Source organism: Zootoca vivipara, chromosome 1 (genome assembly GCF_963506605.1).
Source record: "Zootoca vivipara chromosome 1, rZooViv1.1, whole genome shotgun sequence".
NCBI classification, from domain to species: Eukaryota; Metazoa; Chordata; class Lepidosauria; order Squamata; family Lacertidae; genus Zootoca; species Zootoca vivipara.
This window is the reverse complement of record NC_083276.1, coordinates 90,992,441-91,009,235: the sequence shown is the minus strand read 5'-3', so window position 1 is coordinate 91,009,235 and position 16,795 is coordinate 90,992,441. Positions and strand designations below refer to the sequence as shown.

The 16,795-nt window shown below is 41.3% G+C and overlaps 1 protein-coding gene across 5 annotated transcripts in view; it reads left to right on the top strand.

Annotated features, from left to right (window-relative positions):
• SEMA5B (semaphorin 5B) overlaps positions 1 to 16,795 on the top strand; it is a 358,202-nt gene that overhangs the window by 252,584 nt on the left and 88,823 nt on the right. For all 5 annotated transcript variants that reach the window (XM_060278773.1, XM_035128943.2, XM_035128952.2 and 2 more), the window contains 4 exons: positions 715 to 777; positions 6,448 to 6,546; positions 8,764 to 8,977; positions 15,397 to 15,682. In XM_060278773.1, the coding sequence (XP_060134756.1) occupies positions 715 to 777; positions 6,448 to 6,546; positions 8,764 to 8,977; positions 15,397 to 15,682 (662 nt within the window). The remainder of the gene's footprint in view (positions 1 to 714; positions 778 to 6,447; positions 6,547 to 8,763; positions 8,978 to 15,396; positions 15,683 to 16,795) is intronic.

Sequence of the window (16,795 nt, the reverse complement as noted above, 5' to 3'; positions counted from 1 at the left end):
CCACTACCAGCTTTTGTTTGTTTGTTTTGTTTTTTTGCCCCATGGAAGATACCTAGAGGTACTAGGTGGGTACTTGAAAGTTTTTCACTCAAGACAAAGAGGAACTTTGGGGAGGGTTGAATTTTAATCAGGGAGGTCATACAGGGGGAAGGGGCTAAATTCCCCTCCTCAACTCCTGCAGCTGTTACTAACTTCAAATATGAACATGGAAGACCTTGATCATGGATTTCTTAGCTATGGCTTGGCCCTGGGCACCCAAAACCACTGAACTCAAAGGCAAATCACACACAACGCTATGATAAATGCACCATGACCGATGGAAATGTGTTGAGATTTCAGAACATTCTCCATTCTTGGGATTTTCATATAAATGAAGTCCTTTGGAAAAGTTTGAGCTAAAGTTTGAGCTAGTTAAGGCTGAATTATAAAGTGTTGTTGCATTTATATGAACATGTAGAAACCATTCTTTCCAATGTTCATATGATTTATGCCTTGGCCCCTAGAGGGTTTATCTCCTTTATTGATTGCTTCTTCTTTGCACTCTGTAAGAGTGATGCAAAGAAGAGAATCTACCACAATGTCTGCTGCTGCAAATTGGCTAGTGTAGCTTACTTTTAGATATTCCCCTGTGTCTTCAAATGATGGTTGGCCCCAAAAAACAAAACAATAGTGCATGGTACCGTTATATAACTTTTCTCTGTTTTGGTTCCCCAGGCAACAGAATGGGGTTCAGATGAAGACATCAGGAGATCATGTCAGAGTAAAGGAAAAACTGAGGTATGTTCGCCACCTACCTCCCCCTGCATACAGCCATAGTTAACTGATTTTTATACCACTTGGGAATGTTCACAACAAAACATCTGATGTCCGAAGTCTGATATGATGCTACCATAACATATGTGGTTTACTGCAGAATAGATGATGCTAAAGCCAGAATTTCTCACTCTGCATCCAGTGTACTTCCACCACTGGTTAGAGAGCACTGCTCACACAATGTCAGCCACGATCCATATCTATCCAGCCAAATCTTATGAATTACTATGTTTTGATGTATTTCCCCCACCCAATCCAGCTTGGATCTGAGTTGAGTAAAAGAGTGTGTTAACTGCATTTTAACCTGGTAATGGGAACACAGTCTGAGATGCTTAAGTGGCAGCCTACAGGCTTTATCCACCCAATATCTTCTCCTGCTTGGTCCTACCAATATCTTCTAGCTCAGAGGTTTCATGCTGACTTAGGTCCTATTCCAACTATGCTATGCACAGTTAGGTAAAGATAAAGGGACTCCTGACCATTAGGTCCAGTCGTGACCGACTCTGGGGTTGCGGCACTCATCTCACGTTATTGGCCGAGGGAGCTGGCGTACAGCTTCCAGGTCATGTGGCCAGCATGACAAAGCCACTTCTGGCAAACCAGAGCAGCACACGGAAACACTGTTTACCTTCCCGCTGTAGCGGTACCTATTTATCTACTTGCACTTTGATGTGCTTTCGAACTGCTAGGTTGGCAGGAGCTGGGACCGAGCAACGGGAGCTCACCCCGTCGCAGGGATTCGAACTGCCGACTTTCTGATCGGCAAGCCCTAGGCTCAGTGGTTTAACCCACAGCGCCACCCACATCTCCACAGTTACTAGGTCCTAATTAGAAATGTGTTGAGGGGATTCATATAATCGCCTAGCTGACCTGGGCAAGTTTGTATAGGAATTTTATTATCTTTCAGGTAGCCTGGGCCCAAGCCATACAGGGCCTTATAGGCCATAACCAGCACTTTGAATTATGGCCAGAAGCAAACCAATAGCCAGTGAAACTGTTTTAACAGGGGAGTCACATGCTTCCTGTCGTGAGCCCCAGTCAGCTGTCTGACTGCAGCATTTTGGGCCATCTGAAGCTTCTGAACACTTTTCAAAGGCAACCCTATGTGGGACATGTTACAGTAGTCCAGCCAGAATGTAACTTAACGCATGCGTAGCCCTTTAGAACTGCATCCTTTATTTTAAGCTCTCTTGTGCAACACTCCACTAACCCTATCTGTCCTAGCCCTTTTCCAGACTGGCACCTGCCACCTTCCATGTGTTTAGATAGCCTTTCCCATGCTGATGTTAGTGTTATCCTGCTGAGTCCCTTTCCTACTGATCTGGCTAGTCCCTGCCCTGGTTATGCAAGCGAGCTGTGTAAGCTTCTGTATGTTTGCTTTCTCTTAGTTACACATGGAGATTTCATTTGTTTTCTTGGCTTGGGAAGGTTCCCCAGGACATAGCTTGACAAAAAATTGCCCTAGACAGAAAGGACAATGCCGTACCTTTTCCAAATGGTTGAGCTTATTTCTTTCAGTCTATCCCTGCGGAATGCAGTACAAGTCCTCTCTGTCTTCCGTAAAAATGGTTTGTAAGTCTTGGCAATAAAGAATCTTGCAGACATTAAGAACAAACAAGAGACAGAAAATCATTAGTAAATCCTGTTTGGTATCTTCTGCACGCCAGGAGAAGACAGCTTGGCTGGGATGCTGGGCAAAACTGATTAATGAAATTGTTTGTCTAAAGAAATAGATATAAATATCTGAGAGCGTGTTAATAACAGTGTTTTGCAGCCTGCAAGGTGTTCAAAAAAAATTAGGACAGACGGCAGCAAACACATTACAATCATCTCCCTACAGTCCTGAATGAAATTTCTTTGAAAAGGACGGCTGGAGCAGAGCTTTCTTTTTCTTTTTCTCTTTCTCTTTCCCTTTCCCTCCCCGCCCCCCACCCCCCAGTCACCAGACTTCCAAATACAGTCTGTAACCAGGTTGCTTTCTTATGATGCTATTGGAAAATCATGGACTCTAGCTGTCTGGTAACAAAATGCTTGTTGCGGAAAGCCCATTGGAAATAATTTCCTGGCATGTTAGGAGGTGGACTGCCTTTATATGTTTCAGGTCCTGTTTTCCCAGTTGGCAGTCGCAGGGGACCTTTCTTTCTCCTGCCATGCATTTCCTGCTGGGTTTTCTGTACCTTTGGTCCCATATGAACAGCTAACACAAATGCTGCCTGCACTGGATTGTCAGCCAAAAACCTGCTCAGGTTAAGGGGTCATAATTAGTTGCTATTTCTCTAGGATATATTTTGCCATGAGCTATTGAGAGCTTTTAAAATATTAGTTTTGTGATAATGGTGAAGCTAATAAATGAAAGGAACGTACAGACCAAGGATGGGAAACCTGTGGCTCTCTAGATGTTGCCGAACTTGCAAGTTCCATCAGGTCTAGCCAGCCTAGCCCAATGGCCAGGGGTGATGGGAGTTGAGGTAGATGGATTGTGGGCTTGATATAGTCTCGTTTGAAATAGTTTCCTGTGCTCCTGTGTACCAAGTTTCCTTTTTATATCAAGCACAGTTATTAGTTGAAATATACATCTGTAGGACAAGAAGGAGAAATTTTGTAAATGTTAATTACTGGTAAGTATATATTGGAGTTTATTTAATAGTTTACTAAATGCACCCCATAAAGTTCTAGGGGGTTCATTTAAATGTAAGAATCTTGAGGTGCAAAAATCAGATTTTAGGCTCTAGAAACCTTGAGGCTATGGTTTGACTCAAAATAAGTCTTGGAACAGATGCCTCTCCTTACTGCTTAGTTTTGGGATGTGTTTTGCTTTCCTTTGGTGAAGTGGACCAAGCAAAGTCCTCATAAATCCTGCATCTGCATGTGTAATTCAGCCAAAAATGCTTCTTCTGAGCTTTTTGCCTGAAGGAAACCTACAAAGACTGAAATTTTTTGACAAGACCAGATTTAAAAGTGATAGTAGGTGTGTACATGAAACTTTACCTGTGCTGTTGACTTATATGCAGACAGATTTGCCTTTGAATCAGTGCCAGATACCAATTTAACTGGATTTCATGTGCAAGCATCTGACTGCCAGTGCATTCTGCACTTATGCCTTAGATTTCTGCCATGCATAGAGGCAGACCACATGAGTCAAATGCGATATTTGTTGCCCAGCATGGGTAAATTTATTTTCTGCAGCAAACAGTGCTGTTAATGCAGAATAAGCTGGTAGACTGAGGTGGTAAAATTATACATTGTGACATTTCAGATTACAGGTGGAGGTGAACTGTGGTTTTATTATTGCTTAACTCTCTATAAAAAAGCTCTCTGTAGGTACCGGTAGTATACAAACACATCAGGGAAAGGGGCCATGCTAAACCTTTCTTGGCCAAGTTGATAAGTTTACTCTCTTACAATGTAGCTGGGGGAGAGCCAGAAGGGTGAGATCACAGAATTCAGGTCAGAGCCTTTGTTACTTAAGGCTCCATCTGATAGGCCAATGTACAATAACCCACAGTTTATCTATTTCTGGAAGATTATGAGCTGAATCACCACAGCTGAAGTCTTGCTTCCAGGCCGAGAGGTATTTCAAATCTGATCCCTGTGTATCTGATCAAGACATAATGGAATTGAAAAGTAAGGCATGTGAAGCATCTCCAAGGAACATTGCGGTCTTGACATGCTCATTCTGAATGCTCCCTCGGCCAGCTCTGGTGGTTCAGATCCCGCTATCTGCACAATAGAGTCTCTCGGTATCCTTGATAAAATACATCCCCAAACACCAAGCACGTATGGTACCTTGTACATAGGCAACACTATGGTGCCATTTGTTATGGATAGCCTTTCAATGAGTTGTTTTCCATATCACAAATGAAAGAGTGGGATCTTTCTTTCCCACCAAGGTGATTTAGAGTGCTTTTGCATTGCTGATATGCAGAAACAACATCTCCCAGGAAATGTTTGCTACCAGGCAGGCTTGTGACATGGGATGTAGAAATGAAGTTTTTGCTCAAAATGAAAGAGGCTGGTTGTTCAGCTGTAGGCTCTTGCTTAGTGACCAACTTATAATAGTTTTGTCCAAGCTCCAGTACATCAGAGAATGATTTTTAAAAATTAGAACTGTAACCCAAAATACTGTAGCCTCTTACTGGCCCATCTTCCCTGACTACTGTTCCTGCTAGCTAGGGATGATGGTAGTTGTAGTCCCAAAACAGCTGGAGGGCCAAGTTTGGCCATCACTTCTCTAGGGGAAGGAGGAAAAGGCATAGTTTTTCTCAAGCCATTTAACTCCTATGTATTGGGGAGAGCAATATCCATAATGTATGGAGAGTAATATCCATCTCTGTATGGCTCTATTGCTATTTATGGGCTGAATGGGAAGCAGTGCTTCTCTCTTGCCTTTTATGTAGGCAATGGGAGCAGCCCTACTTGTAATTTAACAAATGTCATCCCATTCTGTGGTGTTTCTCCATAGTTTTGTGTCCATGTTGCTTGAATTTAGCTGATAAATTAAGTTCCATTGTCCAGATGGTGAAAGTGGCAACCAGACAAAGGTATTGATCGTTATGAATGAAATATATTGAATATTTTTTCCCCAGGTGATTGAGTCATATGTTGTCTCTCACCCGTTTGCCAATAATCTAATTATGTTTCATGGAATATATTACACATGGATTGTTAGTTTTATGAAGGTTCATTTTCCAGATTGCTTAGTGCTGAATTATAACAAATGCTTCAGCAAAGACTTCTTGTATTATGTTTACATTCACTGCAACTTGACTCTTTCCAATTTTAATCCTTTAAAATAAGATTTGACAAATTCATGGAGGAGAGGCTATTGATGGCTGCAAACCATCATGGCCATATTCTACCTTCACTATTGGAGGCAGTGTGCCTCTTAAAACCAGGTGCTGGGAAGGACAGGTGAGGAAAGTGCCATTGCACTGTGGTCCTACTTGCTGGCTTCACATAGGCATCTGGTTGGTTACTGTGAGAACAGGATGTTAGCCTAGATGGGCTTTTTGCCTGATCATCAGGGCTCTATTTATTTTATTATGGTCTTAACTCAACCCCACTACTCATTGTATAACTTCATCGTCAAATGGTTGATTATCTTAGCCTTGTTAGGTAATTTTTTTAAATCCTTACCAAAAATAGTTGTCAGTAACTGTAGTTCCACACCTGCTTTGTGCTCCTTGTACCTTTGGGATTATAAGACTTTTGAAAGGGCTGTGCTTTCCATTAAAGCAGATGATTAAAGTTTTGGCTATCTTCTGCTACCAGCATAAGGCTTGACTGAGGGAAGTCACATAAATACACTAGGCACATCATTCTTGAATATAATGTTCCCTGATTACATTAAGAGCAGATTTATGAACATAGGGACTTGGTGTTTTAATTTCAACAATTATAGGTGCCAAGGCCAGTCTCTCTGGAAATTATCCTCTGTGAAGCTTAGTTATATCAGTGAAATGGACTTGACATGTGCTCAGAGACACACTAGTCTTTATTACCAAGTCACATTTTCCAGGACTAAAGCATGACATCAGAAACAGAGTCTGGACAAAGCCCTGGGGAATGTTCACTCATATTAAGCACAGGCTGTTACTCTTTCTTGGAAATGTGTTTTTCTGCTTTTCGTTTCAGGAGGAATGTCAGAACTATGTTCGTGTTCTGATTGTTTATGGAAAGAAAGTTTTCACTTGTGGTACCAATGCTTTTTCACCAGTGTGTTCCAGCAGACAGGTAAGTTGTGCCTCTTCTCTTTAAGGATGAATCAGAGAGCAGGATGAAAAAAATAATGACTGTAGGTAAATGAGATGGGAAATGTAAAGGCCTCAGTTTTACTTGCCTGTGCAGCATCACTGGATTATGCTTACCTGCGCATCTAGTGGACAAAGGAAGGAGTAGCTTTTACAGGAAATAGGCTGCTGGCCCCTCTTCAGTTGTTTGTTCCTTCCTCACCAAAACATGTCACATTCTCCTTTGCCTCGTCTTACTCTTCATTTTGGCTTAGGAATTTTATTCTTCTTGATAATATCCCTAAGTAATCTTCTGGGGTGGGGGTGGGGACTAAAGGGGGAGGGGGACTCCCAAAACAGCCAAGTGAGAAATGAGTATACACAGTCAGGTCTGAAAGGTGACTTACTCTTGGCTGGAAGAACCAGGTGAAAGGCATAGAATGAAGTATGATGGAGGAGAGTGTGGCTGACTGTTAACAGGAGCATTCCCCGCTGCAGCATTTCGTTGAAGCTTCCACTTGGTTCTAATCGAATTTGGATAGATGTGTAGGCATACGAGAGAAGAGGAGGAGAAATAACAAGATATGTTGGAGACATTATACATTATGGTAGGTTGAGGTTATCACTGAGCAGTAAAGTTTCTGCAGTGATGAAAAGATTTACAATAGGTCAGACAAATATACTATTTAACCTAGAATTCTGGGTTCTGACTCGCAGCTATTGCTTAAGCATCTTGTGCAGAAATACTATCAAGCTCTCTGACTGAGTTTTTTGGTTGAAAAGCATGTTGTTGGTTACTAAACCATAGCTCTTTTTTAAGTGTCTGCAGGCACAATACATTTATGGTAGGGCTGAAGGTGATGCAGGAACATGACTTTGTTCTGAGGTGACAGTGCCACTTTTGCACCTATCAATTTATACCTATCAATTTATACACAAAAGGATGGAAGAAAGTGGTTGCCTATTTCCAGCTCTTTTCCATTTGCTCCAGTCATGTGCATTTCTCTCTTCTGCGCTGAAAGGCCAGTTAACGTTTTAAGATGGAAGCAGATGGCATTGCACTGTGTTTATGAGCCTGCTAAGTCACCACAGCAAATAGCAAAATGGAAGGCTGGTCAAATCCAGTAATGCATGGAATTAAGTTACTAAGACTGCAGTTTCATAGTTGAAGGGTTGCTATGGGTTTGGATTTTATCCTGGATGACCAGATGTTGTAGGTCGTAGCCTTTGTGCAGCTTAGGCTCACGCATCAGTTATGTTCATTCTTGGAGGCTGCATGTTCACAGGCCTCAGGGTTCCTGTAATGTGCTTTGTGTGAGACTGCTTATGAAGAGTAAGCCTATAAGCTACATTTGGTCCAGAATTCAACAGCCACATACTGGGAGAATGTAACTCCCCTATTGAAGCAATGGCACTGACTTATAATTTGTTTCCTGGTCCAATTCAAAGTGCTGGTGATGACCTTCTAAAGCCATTTGTGCTTCTGGACCTGGAAATCTGAAGGACTGCCTTCTGCCATACAAATCTGGCCATTTCCTAAGAACTTCAGCAAAGGCCCTCTTGTGAGTCTCAGCAATCCAAGAGAACTCACACTTTTGGGGAACCAAGGAGACTTACCTTGCCCTTCCCCCCCCTCTGTCTTTCCTCAGATATTTAAAACCTTCTTAAGGAAAGCATGAGCTTCATGTCAGGTCATGTGAAGAGGGCCTTGAAACAGGTAGACCATAGTCACTATAACTAAGAGGAGCAGAACTAGTATGCAGAGTGCATGGAGGTAATAACATGGTGATGAGATGCTTCTGATGACTTGACATGGCCAGCAAATCAGTGTGCAAGCTTCCACTTGGGAACTAGAGTCAGCTGTAAAGTAGATGTCTGCAAGCATTACCCTGGTGCTAAGGAATTCCCTTGATGCCCAGTCTGCCTAAAGCCTAGATTCAGTTGGATTTAAGTTTTCTGAAAACAGCACACCCAGTTCCACAGGGATAGCATTTACCTCTGTGCAAAGAATACAGGCATGGTATGCTTAGCTATGCTATGCTAGCTCAGAAAAAGCTATTTTTTGCCTTGCCTTCTGTGCACTTAGCATTATCCAGGTTTGCTAATTTAACCTATAGGGATCTGCGGGGTTGCAAAAACACGAAAGTATTGCTTGGCCAACTGTCTTATCTGTCAAACTGTTCCCATCACCCTTTTCTCTTCCATTGCTTTTTACATACAGGTGGGAAATCTTAGCAAAATCATTGAGAAAATAAATGGGGTAGCCCGCTGTCCCTACGACCCCCGGCACAACTCGACAGCAGTGATCACATCGCAGGGAGAACTGTATGCTGCAACGGTCATTGATTTCTCTGGACGAGATCCCGCTATTTACCGCAGTCTTGGGAATGTCCCACCTCTTAGAACAGCACAATATAATTCCAAGTGGCTTAATGGTAAGACCACTCTGGGAAAGAAATAAAGATCATTAAGACCAGCTGGGCAGTCTTGGGAAATGACTTTCCCCCCATCCTTATCTCATAATGAAGATAAAATTCATTTACCTAAAATATTTAGCTATCCACATTCAGGGGGTGTCCACAATGCATTTATCTACCAACTCATACAGGGATAAGGCAGACTAAATATTTTAAGTACCAGCCTCTTCCTCCAGCTCTTCCACAGCCCCTTCAGATGCATGAGTTTGTAGCATGTTTCTGTTTATTTTGGTGAATACTGGATTTTGGATGTGAATGCTTAGCTATTCAGAACTTTGACAAAAGCTCACTTCAGCAACTTTAACTTAAAATGGAAAGTGGATGCATGTGTGTGTGTGTGTGTCCTGCTTTCTGCAGGAAAAGCAGATGCATTTCTACCCTAAGCCAGACTTCATATAGGGCATAATGTGTATGGTGAGACGGTGTGGCAGGTGGACATGATTTGGGGAAAATGGCCTTATGGGCTAAATGTGGAGGCCTGGCAGGCCAAATCTGACCCACGGGCCAGAGTCTCCCCACCTCTGCCATGCAGAGTACTGTAGTGCAGCCCCAAGAGGAGGAGGAGGATTTTATTAATTTATATATTGTTTTGACTTAGACATTGAAATATGAACATCCATAATTAAAATAAGCAATAAAAACAATCCCGTTAAATTGTGATCACTAGGCCTTATCAAATTGATCAGATTGCAGCCTTCTCACTAGATGGAAGTTGGTGAAAGGTGTTCTTACCTGTTACTGTAACTGAGGCTTTCAGGTGCACTAGGGATCCAGAAGCTGAATACCATTTCTTACCAGAGTTCCTGGTTTTGATTTGCCCTGATTGTTTTGCCCAAATGCAGCTCCTCACACTGGCCAGAAGTGGTGTAAGGATGAGACGAAAAAACCTGTGTCAGATGAGAAAGACAAGGTCAACCCTTCCGGCTACCATGCTAGCAATAAACAGAATCCACTTGAAAGCAAGTCCCAGACAATAACCCTTGCATAAATCTCACTGCTAAACAGTAGGTTTCCAAGCACAATTCAAAGTGTTGGTGCTGACCTTTAAAGCCCTAAATGGCCCAGTATACCCGAAGGTGCGTCTCCACCCCCATTGTTCAGCCTGGACACTGAGGTCCAGTTCCAAGGGCCTTCTGTCGGTTCCCTCACTGCGAGACGTGAGGTTACAGGGAACCAGGCAGAGGGCCTTCTCAGTAGTGGCATCCGCCCCCAGTGGAACGCCCTCCCATCAGATGTCAAGGAAATAAAAAAATCTGATTTTTAGAAGACATCTGAAGGCAGTCCTGTTTAGGGAAATTTTTAATGTTTGGTGTTTTGTCACTTTTTATTATTAATATTAATATTCTGTTGGGAGCAGCCCAGAGTGGTGGGAAAACCCAGCCAGATGGGCTGGGTATAAATAATAAATTTATTATTATTATTATTATTATTATTATTATTATTATTATTATGCAAATATCACAAAATTAAACAAGTTTCTTGTTCATGATTTGGCCACGTGATTTGAATAAAAATCTTTATTACTTTATGTAGATATAGTCCTGAATCCCTCTTCTCACCTTATATTGTAATTATTTTGCCCTGTTGTTGGGCATTTCTTACTTTTAGGCCACAAAAAACCAACTTCCCTGTTATTCGAAGGCTAACGTATAGTATAGAGTCACTCAGAAAGCATTATGAACTATTACTTCCAAAATCTACCCATCCTAGGAGGAATGAAATGTTTTAGTGAATGGAAAAAGGATATCACCAAATTCATATGGGGAGGCAGAAAACCTAGAATAAAATATAAGGTGCTAATAGACCACAGAAGCAGAGGTGGCCTGGGCCTACCGGACCTGGAACTATATCACGATTCAGCAGCCCTCTTTTGGATGAAGGAATGGGTGGACCTCAAAAATGATGATATATTGGACCTGGAAGGGGATGGGTTAGGATTCGGGTGGCACTTTTATTTACTTCAAGAAAATCTAAGGCCCCAAAATATTTTCTTTTATAATATTATTAGGAAGTCTATTTATAGAATCTGGGTAAAATATAGAGGCATCTTAGAAACAAAAATTCCCAAGTGGATATCCCCATTGGAAGTGGTGGCAGTCAAAAAACGCAATATGGGCACAAACTGGCCAACTTACAAAGAATTATTAGAAGAAGACGAGGGCAAATTAAAATTAAAAAGCTACAATGAATTAAAACATCTTCTAAACAGCTGGCTACAATATTTCCAACTAAATCAAAGATTTCAAAAAGACAGAAAGATAGGATTCAATAAGGAAATGTCTAAATTTGATAAAATTCTAACAATCGGCAAAAGCAAATACATAAAAAATTTATATAATCTACTATTGGAATGGGAAACAAAAGAAGAATTAACTAAGACCTCAATGATTCGCTGGGGACAGGATCTGGGAAAAGAAATAATGATTGAGAGTTGGGAAAAACTTTGGAACAAAGATACGTATTTCACACCAAGCTACGATCTGCAAGAAAACCTAATCAAGATGCAATATAGATGGCATCTAACCCCACACAGATTGGCCAAAATGTACAAGGGAGCAGATGAAAAGTGTTGGAGGTGTAAAAAGGAGACAGGTAACTATATTCACATATGGTGGAGATGTAGTGAAATCAAGCCATATTGGGATATGATATATAGGGAATTGAAAAAAATGCTCAGATACTCCTTTAAAAAGAATCCGGAACTCTTCCTCCTGGGAATGCTTCACGATGAAATCCGACCAAAAGACAGAAATATAGTAATGTACGCAGGAATAGCAGCGAGGACCTTAATTGGTTCAAATTGGAAAAGCAATAAGATACCGACCATAGAGGATTGGCAAAATAAATTGTTTATATATTATAACTCAGCAACAAAAAATGCTGAAGTTAAAGGAATAAATGAGGAAGTTAGAAACAAAGATTGGGGGAAATACAGAAACTATCTAAGAACAATGGTGGAAAATCCCTCGTTAGCAGAAGCCATATGAGGGCTCAGATACAAAAAGGTTCAGTAACAGTACCACAATAAGAAATCAGGTATACAATTGCACGCAAGAACATGAAAGGCGCAGAACAGAATAAGGCTGGAAGTATCTAACCACGCACGGTGGGTGGTGGGCAGGGTGGAGGGATATAGGAAATAGGAGTATAAGAAAATATGTACAACTTGGAAAAAATGTATTATTTTTGTTTTGTTTTTGTTTGATGTTTTATATTTTGTTATTTATCAATGTTTGTTTTCCTCATTTCTATTCTCCTTGTTTGTACAAATAATGTATTTCAATAAAGAAATGAAAAAAAAAAAAAGAAAGCATTATCGGACATTGGAAAGCAGAACTTAGCATGTTCCAGAATAGCCCCATTTTAAATTAATCAAGATTCCTTTGGAATTCATGACTTCAAAATTCCAGTTTTAATTATTACTACAAATTCTCATGGGAGAAGGAAGGGATTCAGAGAAAGTGTACCCTTTAGTTTGCTTTCTCACTCAGCCAGCCGAATCCTCACAGGGCCCCAGTATTACTTTCTGCTGCAGGGGACATTCAGTAGTGAAAGCATGTACTACAAACCATAATCTAGAGCCATTTTGGGATTTGGAGATGCACTGCTCTTTTGTTCTCTGGGATGTTTGCACATAGACTTTAATATAGAAAGTGATATATAGATTCTACCTACAGAAAATGGTTCATTCTCAAGTGTAAGGAATGGGTTTAATGACAACAGCCAGATGTCAGTGGATTATTGCAGTTGGCCAAATTCAGCAAGACAATAAACTAGTGCTGGTGCCTTTAAAAATGCACTTTGCCGCAATGCCATCAATACATTTCACAGTGAGGGGTGGGTGAAGATATCTTTCACACCTGCATTAGGTCAAGGAATCTTGCAAAATGACTTAAAAGGTTTGCTTTGTTCTTGTTTTGATTAGCTCAGTGGTTGGTCAATTAATTAGTTGACTGGAAAAAACAATTCATACTTGGATACTCGGTGCGATGTCCCTTCTTCCAAGGCTGACATCGTAGGGAGCTTTCTCTGCTGGAAATACTGCTTAAAAACCCAGGTGGATGCTGCCTCCTGCATAGTAACAAATCTCTCCATACCTTCAGGGGGATTTCCATTCATCATAATTCAGCACAGCTCCAGCTGACAAGCAAATAACCCTACCTGCAGTTTTCCCTTTCACTGTAGGCTTTGTCTGTCCACCTGTTTAGCTGCTGGACAGCGGTTACCTGTGTGGTCTGTCAGTTGAGTCTTTAGCAGGTACCTCCATGCACACTCAGAGCACATGGATGCACAGCATGCTCCCAAGCACCAGGGTGGGATGAAAGGGAGAAATAGGCAGTGGAGGAGGTGGTCCAAGTCTAGTATTAGCAGTGTGAATTAATTTCCAAAAGGTTTCTTTTGAATTGTCATTTTATACAATAATCACTGCTGTATGCTGATTACCGGTATATATTTATGCTTCAAATTCTGTTCTTCCACTAAGAGGAAAGAGTTGGGCCCACAGTTTGCTGCCCCTCAGCGCTAGCACATAGTTTTGTGGTGTGTGCTGGTGTTTTGTCTGTTTGGAGGGGGAGGTTCTGAGCATTACCTTTTTTTTGTAAATGGGTATTTTGTGGTGCCCACAGCAGTTTCTAAGATGTGCTCCTAGGCCTAAAAGTGTGGGAGGCACCTGGGATACGCCCAGCTCTAGTGTGTAGAAAACTTGGGGAAAATATGTGAACTGCAGGAACATTACTGGTCCCAGGAACTTGTATCTGATAGTGACATGTATTAGTTGCAACAAAGGAAATTGGCAGATTCCTGGAAAATGGACAGTGTGCTGCTCCCCATAATTTAATCACAGTATCAAATAGCCTCAGTCCTTGAGGCACCTGACTATTTTAGGAACTAGCAGCTGATGTTCCTCTTTCCACTCCTCCCTCTTTTGCATACCTGCCAAGTCTCCCGCTGAAAAATGCGGGATCAGCAGCAGCACGGCACCAGAGGTTGTGTAGAAGCAACTTCGGGGGCCACTCTTCCCATGTGTGGGCTCCGGAAACCGTGCAGAGCGGCACCGGAAGTCGCTTCTATGCATCTTGGTGGCCGCATGGCGGCGGCCATCTTGGTGAAAGCCGCCGTCGTGCGACCACCACCAAGATGGCTGCTGGGCATGTGTAGAAGCAACTTCCGGTGCCGCTCTGCCCGATTTCCAGTGCCCACACATGGGAAGAGCGGCACCCAAAATGGAGGCTCCCTGGCAGGTAGGAAATCCGGGGGATTTCTGGGATTTTTCTCCATTCGGGAGAACAGAGGGAAACAGATTAAAATCCGGGGGTTTCTCGCGAAAAACGGGATACTTGGCAGCTAAGCTCTTTTGTTGTATTATTGAAAATAGTTATAGTATTGACCATAACTGTAGCTCAAAGTAATCAATCTGTACAAAAGGCAGATGAGGTGGTAAAACTGCTTCTGGAATATATGCCATTTCAGAGTGTGAGTGAGGAATCACATGACTGAATTCTCCCTTGCTACACACACACACACACACACACACACACACACACACACAGCCCCCCACTTGTAACAGATTAGACATGAAGAATAATAACTAGGCAATCCAATTCAAGAGAGCTAAATTTAATCATAAAAGTTTTTGTTGATTGATTGATTCATTAGTCAGTTTACTAAATTTACACATGGATAAAAGCAGTATTTCTGAAGTAATAGTTTTTTTGTGTTTAGATGATGTACATGTGTCTTGTAGCAGGCATCATCTTAAAATAAGCATTCCATGTGTGTACCATTTCAGAAGTGTATGGGTACTCACATTGACATGAAACTTCCCTACCTGTTGAAATGACATTTGTGGGGGGTTGAGGGCTAGCCTCTCATCACAGCTGCACAAAATGAAAAAGCAATCACACAACCAACGTGTTCAGCTCCTGTGCAAAGAATACTATGCATGTTCATCTCCAATTAGGGTATCTCCTTGCGCTGAGGAGTTCTACTTTTGCACGCATGTGGAGCTTTTTCTTCCATTGGCATGTGCAGAAACACTTCTCTGTACATGCCAACATGACAAAATGCTCCACATATGTACCAGAGGGCATGGCTATGTTGCACAGCGTCAACTTGGGGTGCAATTAGCCTATCGGCCCTGCAGACCCCTCACATGGTTTCATAGTCTTCTCTTGATGATGTAGTCATCAAATGATGAATGTGCCCATAAAAACAAGCCTATTGTGTTCCTTTGTTTCTTGGATGTTGTTAAAAAAACACGATTTGTTTTCCTCTTTCTCATCCTCTGATCACTCCTGAACTTTTATCCCCACAGGCTGTGTAAATCCAACCCTTTCTATGTAAATCTCATTGCGTTTTATGGCTTTATTTTTCTCCAGAGCCCAACTTCATTGCTGCCTATGACATTGGTTTGTTCACTTACTTCTTTTTCCGTGAGAATGCTGTAGAACATGACTGTGGGAAAACTGTCTATTCTCGCGTGGGAAGGGTTTGCAAAAACGACATTGGGGGGAGATTTTTATTGGAGGACACATGGACAACATTTATGAAGGCTCGGCTGAACTGCTCCCGTTCTGGTGAAATCCCTTTCTACTACAATGAACTGCAAAGCACATTTTATCTACCTGAACAAGATTTGATCTATGGAGTGTTTACAACCAATGTGTGAGTTTGTTGCTTTTCTTGCTCATTATTTACTTCCTTATCATGCTTACCTCCTTTTTCTAGTACTGGTATTTAGGCAAATTCCTTCCGTTGTTCAATTTAGAGAGGCTGTATTTGGACATCACAGTGAACCATAATATGATGGCTTGTTGTGACAGGAGCCAACTTATATGACCTTGTGCATGTGTGTGTCTCCACTGCTGCAATCATGAGGACAAGACTGGAAGTTTTTGCGTCTGTTTTCTCTTAGCTTCAATTTAGCATTGTATCTCAAACCAAACTAATGTTGTATCTGCTGTTAATCTTACCTAACTTTTGTTTGAAATAGACCAGCTTTATAACCCATAGTTTGATTTATTTTAAGCAAACTGTAGTTATCGTTAACCAATGTTTATTGGGTTTGGAGAAAAAAAATAAACTGCAGCAATCAAAAATAGAAGTGCTGGGCGGAGGGAGTGGGGAGTACTTAAATCAAAGGTTCACTGTGGCTTGGTTTATTGTGATATCTAAATGCAGCAAGATTAAGTAAAATAAGCAAAGCAATGCTTTGTCTCCCTCTACACCTGTCTGTCTTCCTCTACACCTATAATTCTAATATTTGTAAGGCAAAATAGGTGGTTGCTCATTCAGTGTTATCCTTACTTTATTTTTTGAACTGTGATTTTTACCCAATTTATATTATTGGTCAAAATAAAAATAAAAAATCCTTCCAGTAGCACCTTAGAGACCAAGAAGTGTGCATGCACACGAAAGCTCATACCTATGACAAACTTAGTTGGTCTCTAAGGTGCTACTGGAAGGATTTTTTATTTTTATTTTGACTGCGTCAGACCAACACAGCTACCTACCTGTAACTTATATTATTGGTGATATTCATATTATTAGTATGTGTGCATATATCAGTCCAGAAAAAGTCCACCTGTGGACTTGTGTCAATTACTGTGCACTTGTTTCTATTACATCTTAGCTAGATGTAAACCTATCTTTGCTAACAACTAGGAGTCTATGGTTGCAATCCTATGCATACTTTACCTGAAAGTAAGACTCATAGTTGCACTTAGCTTCTGAATAAACATACATATGGTTGTGCTATTAGTTACAGTGATGAAGTCA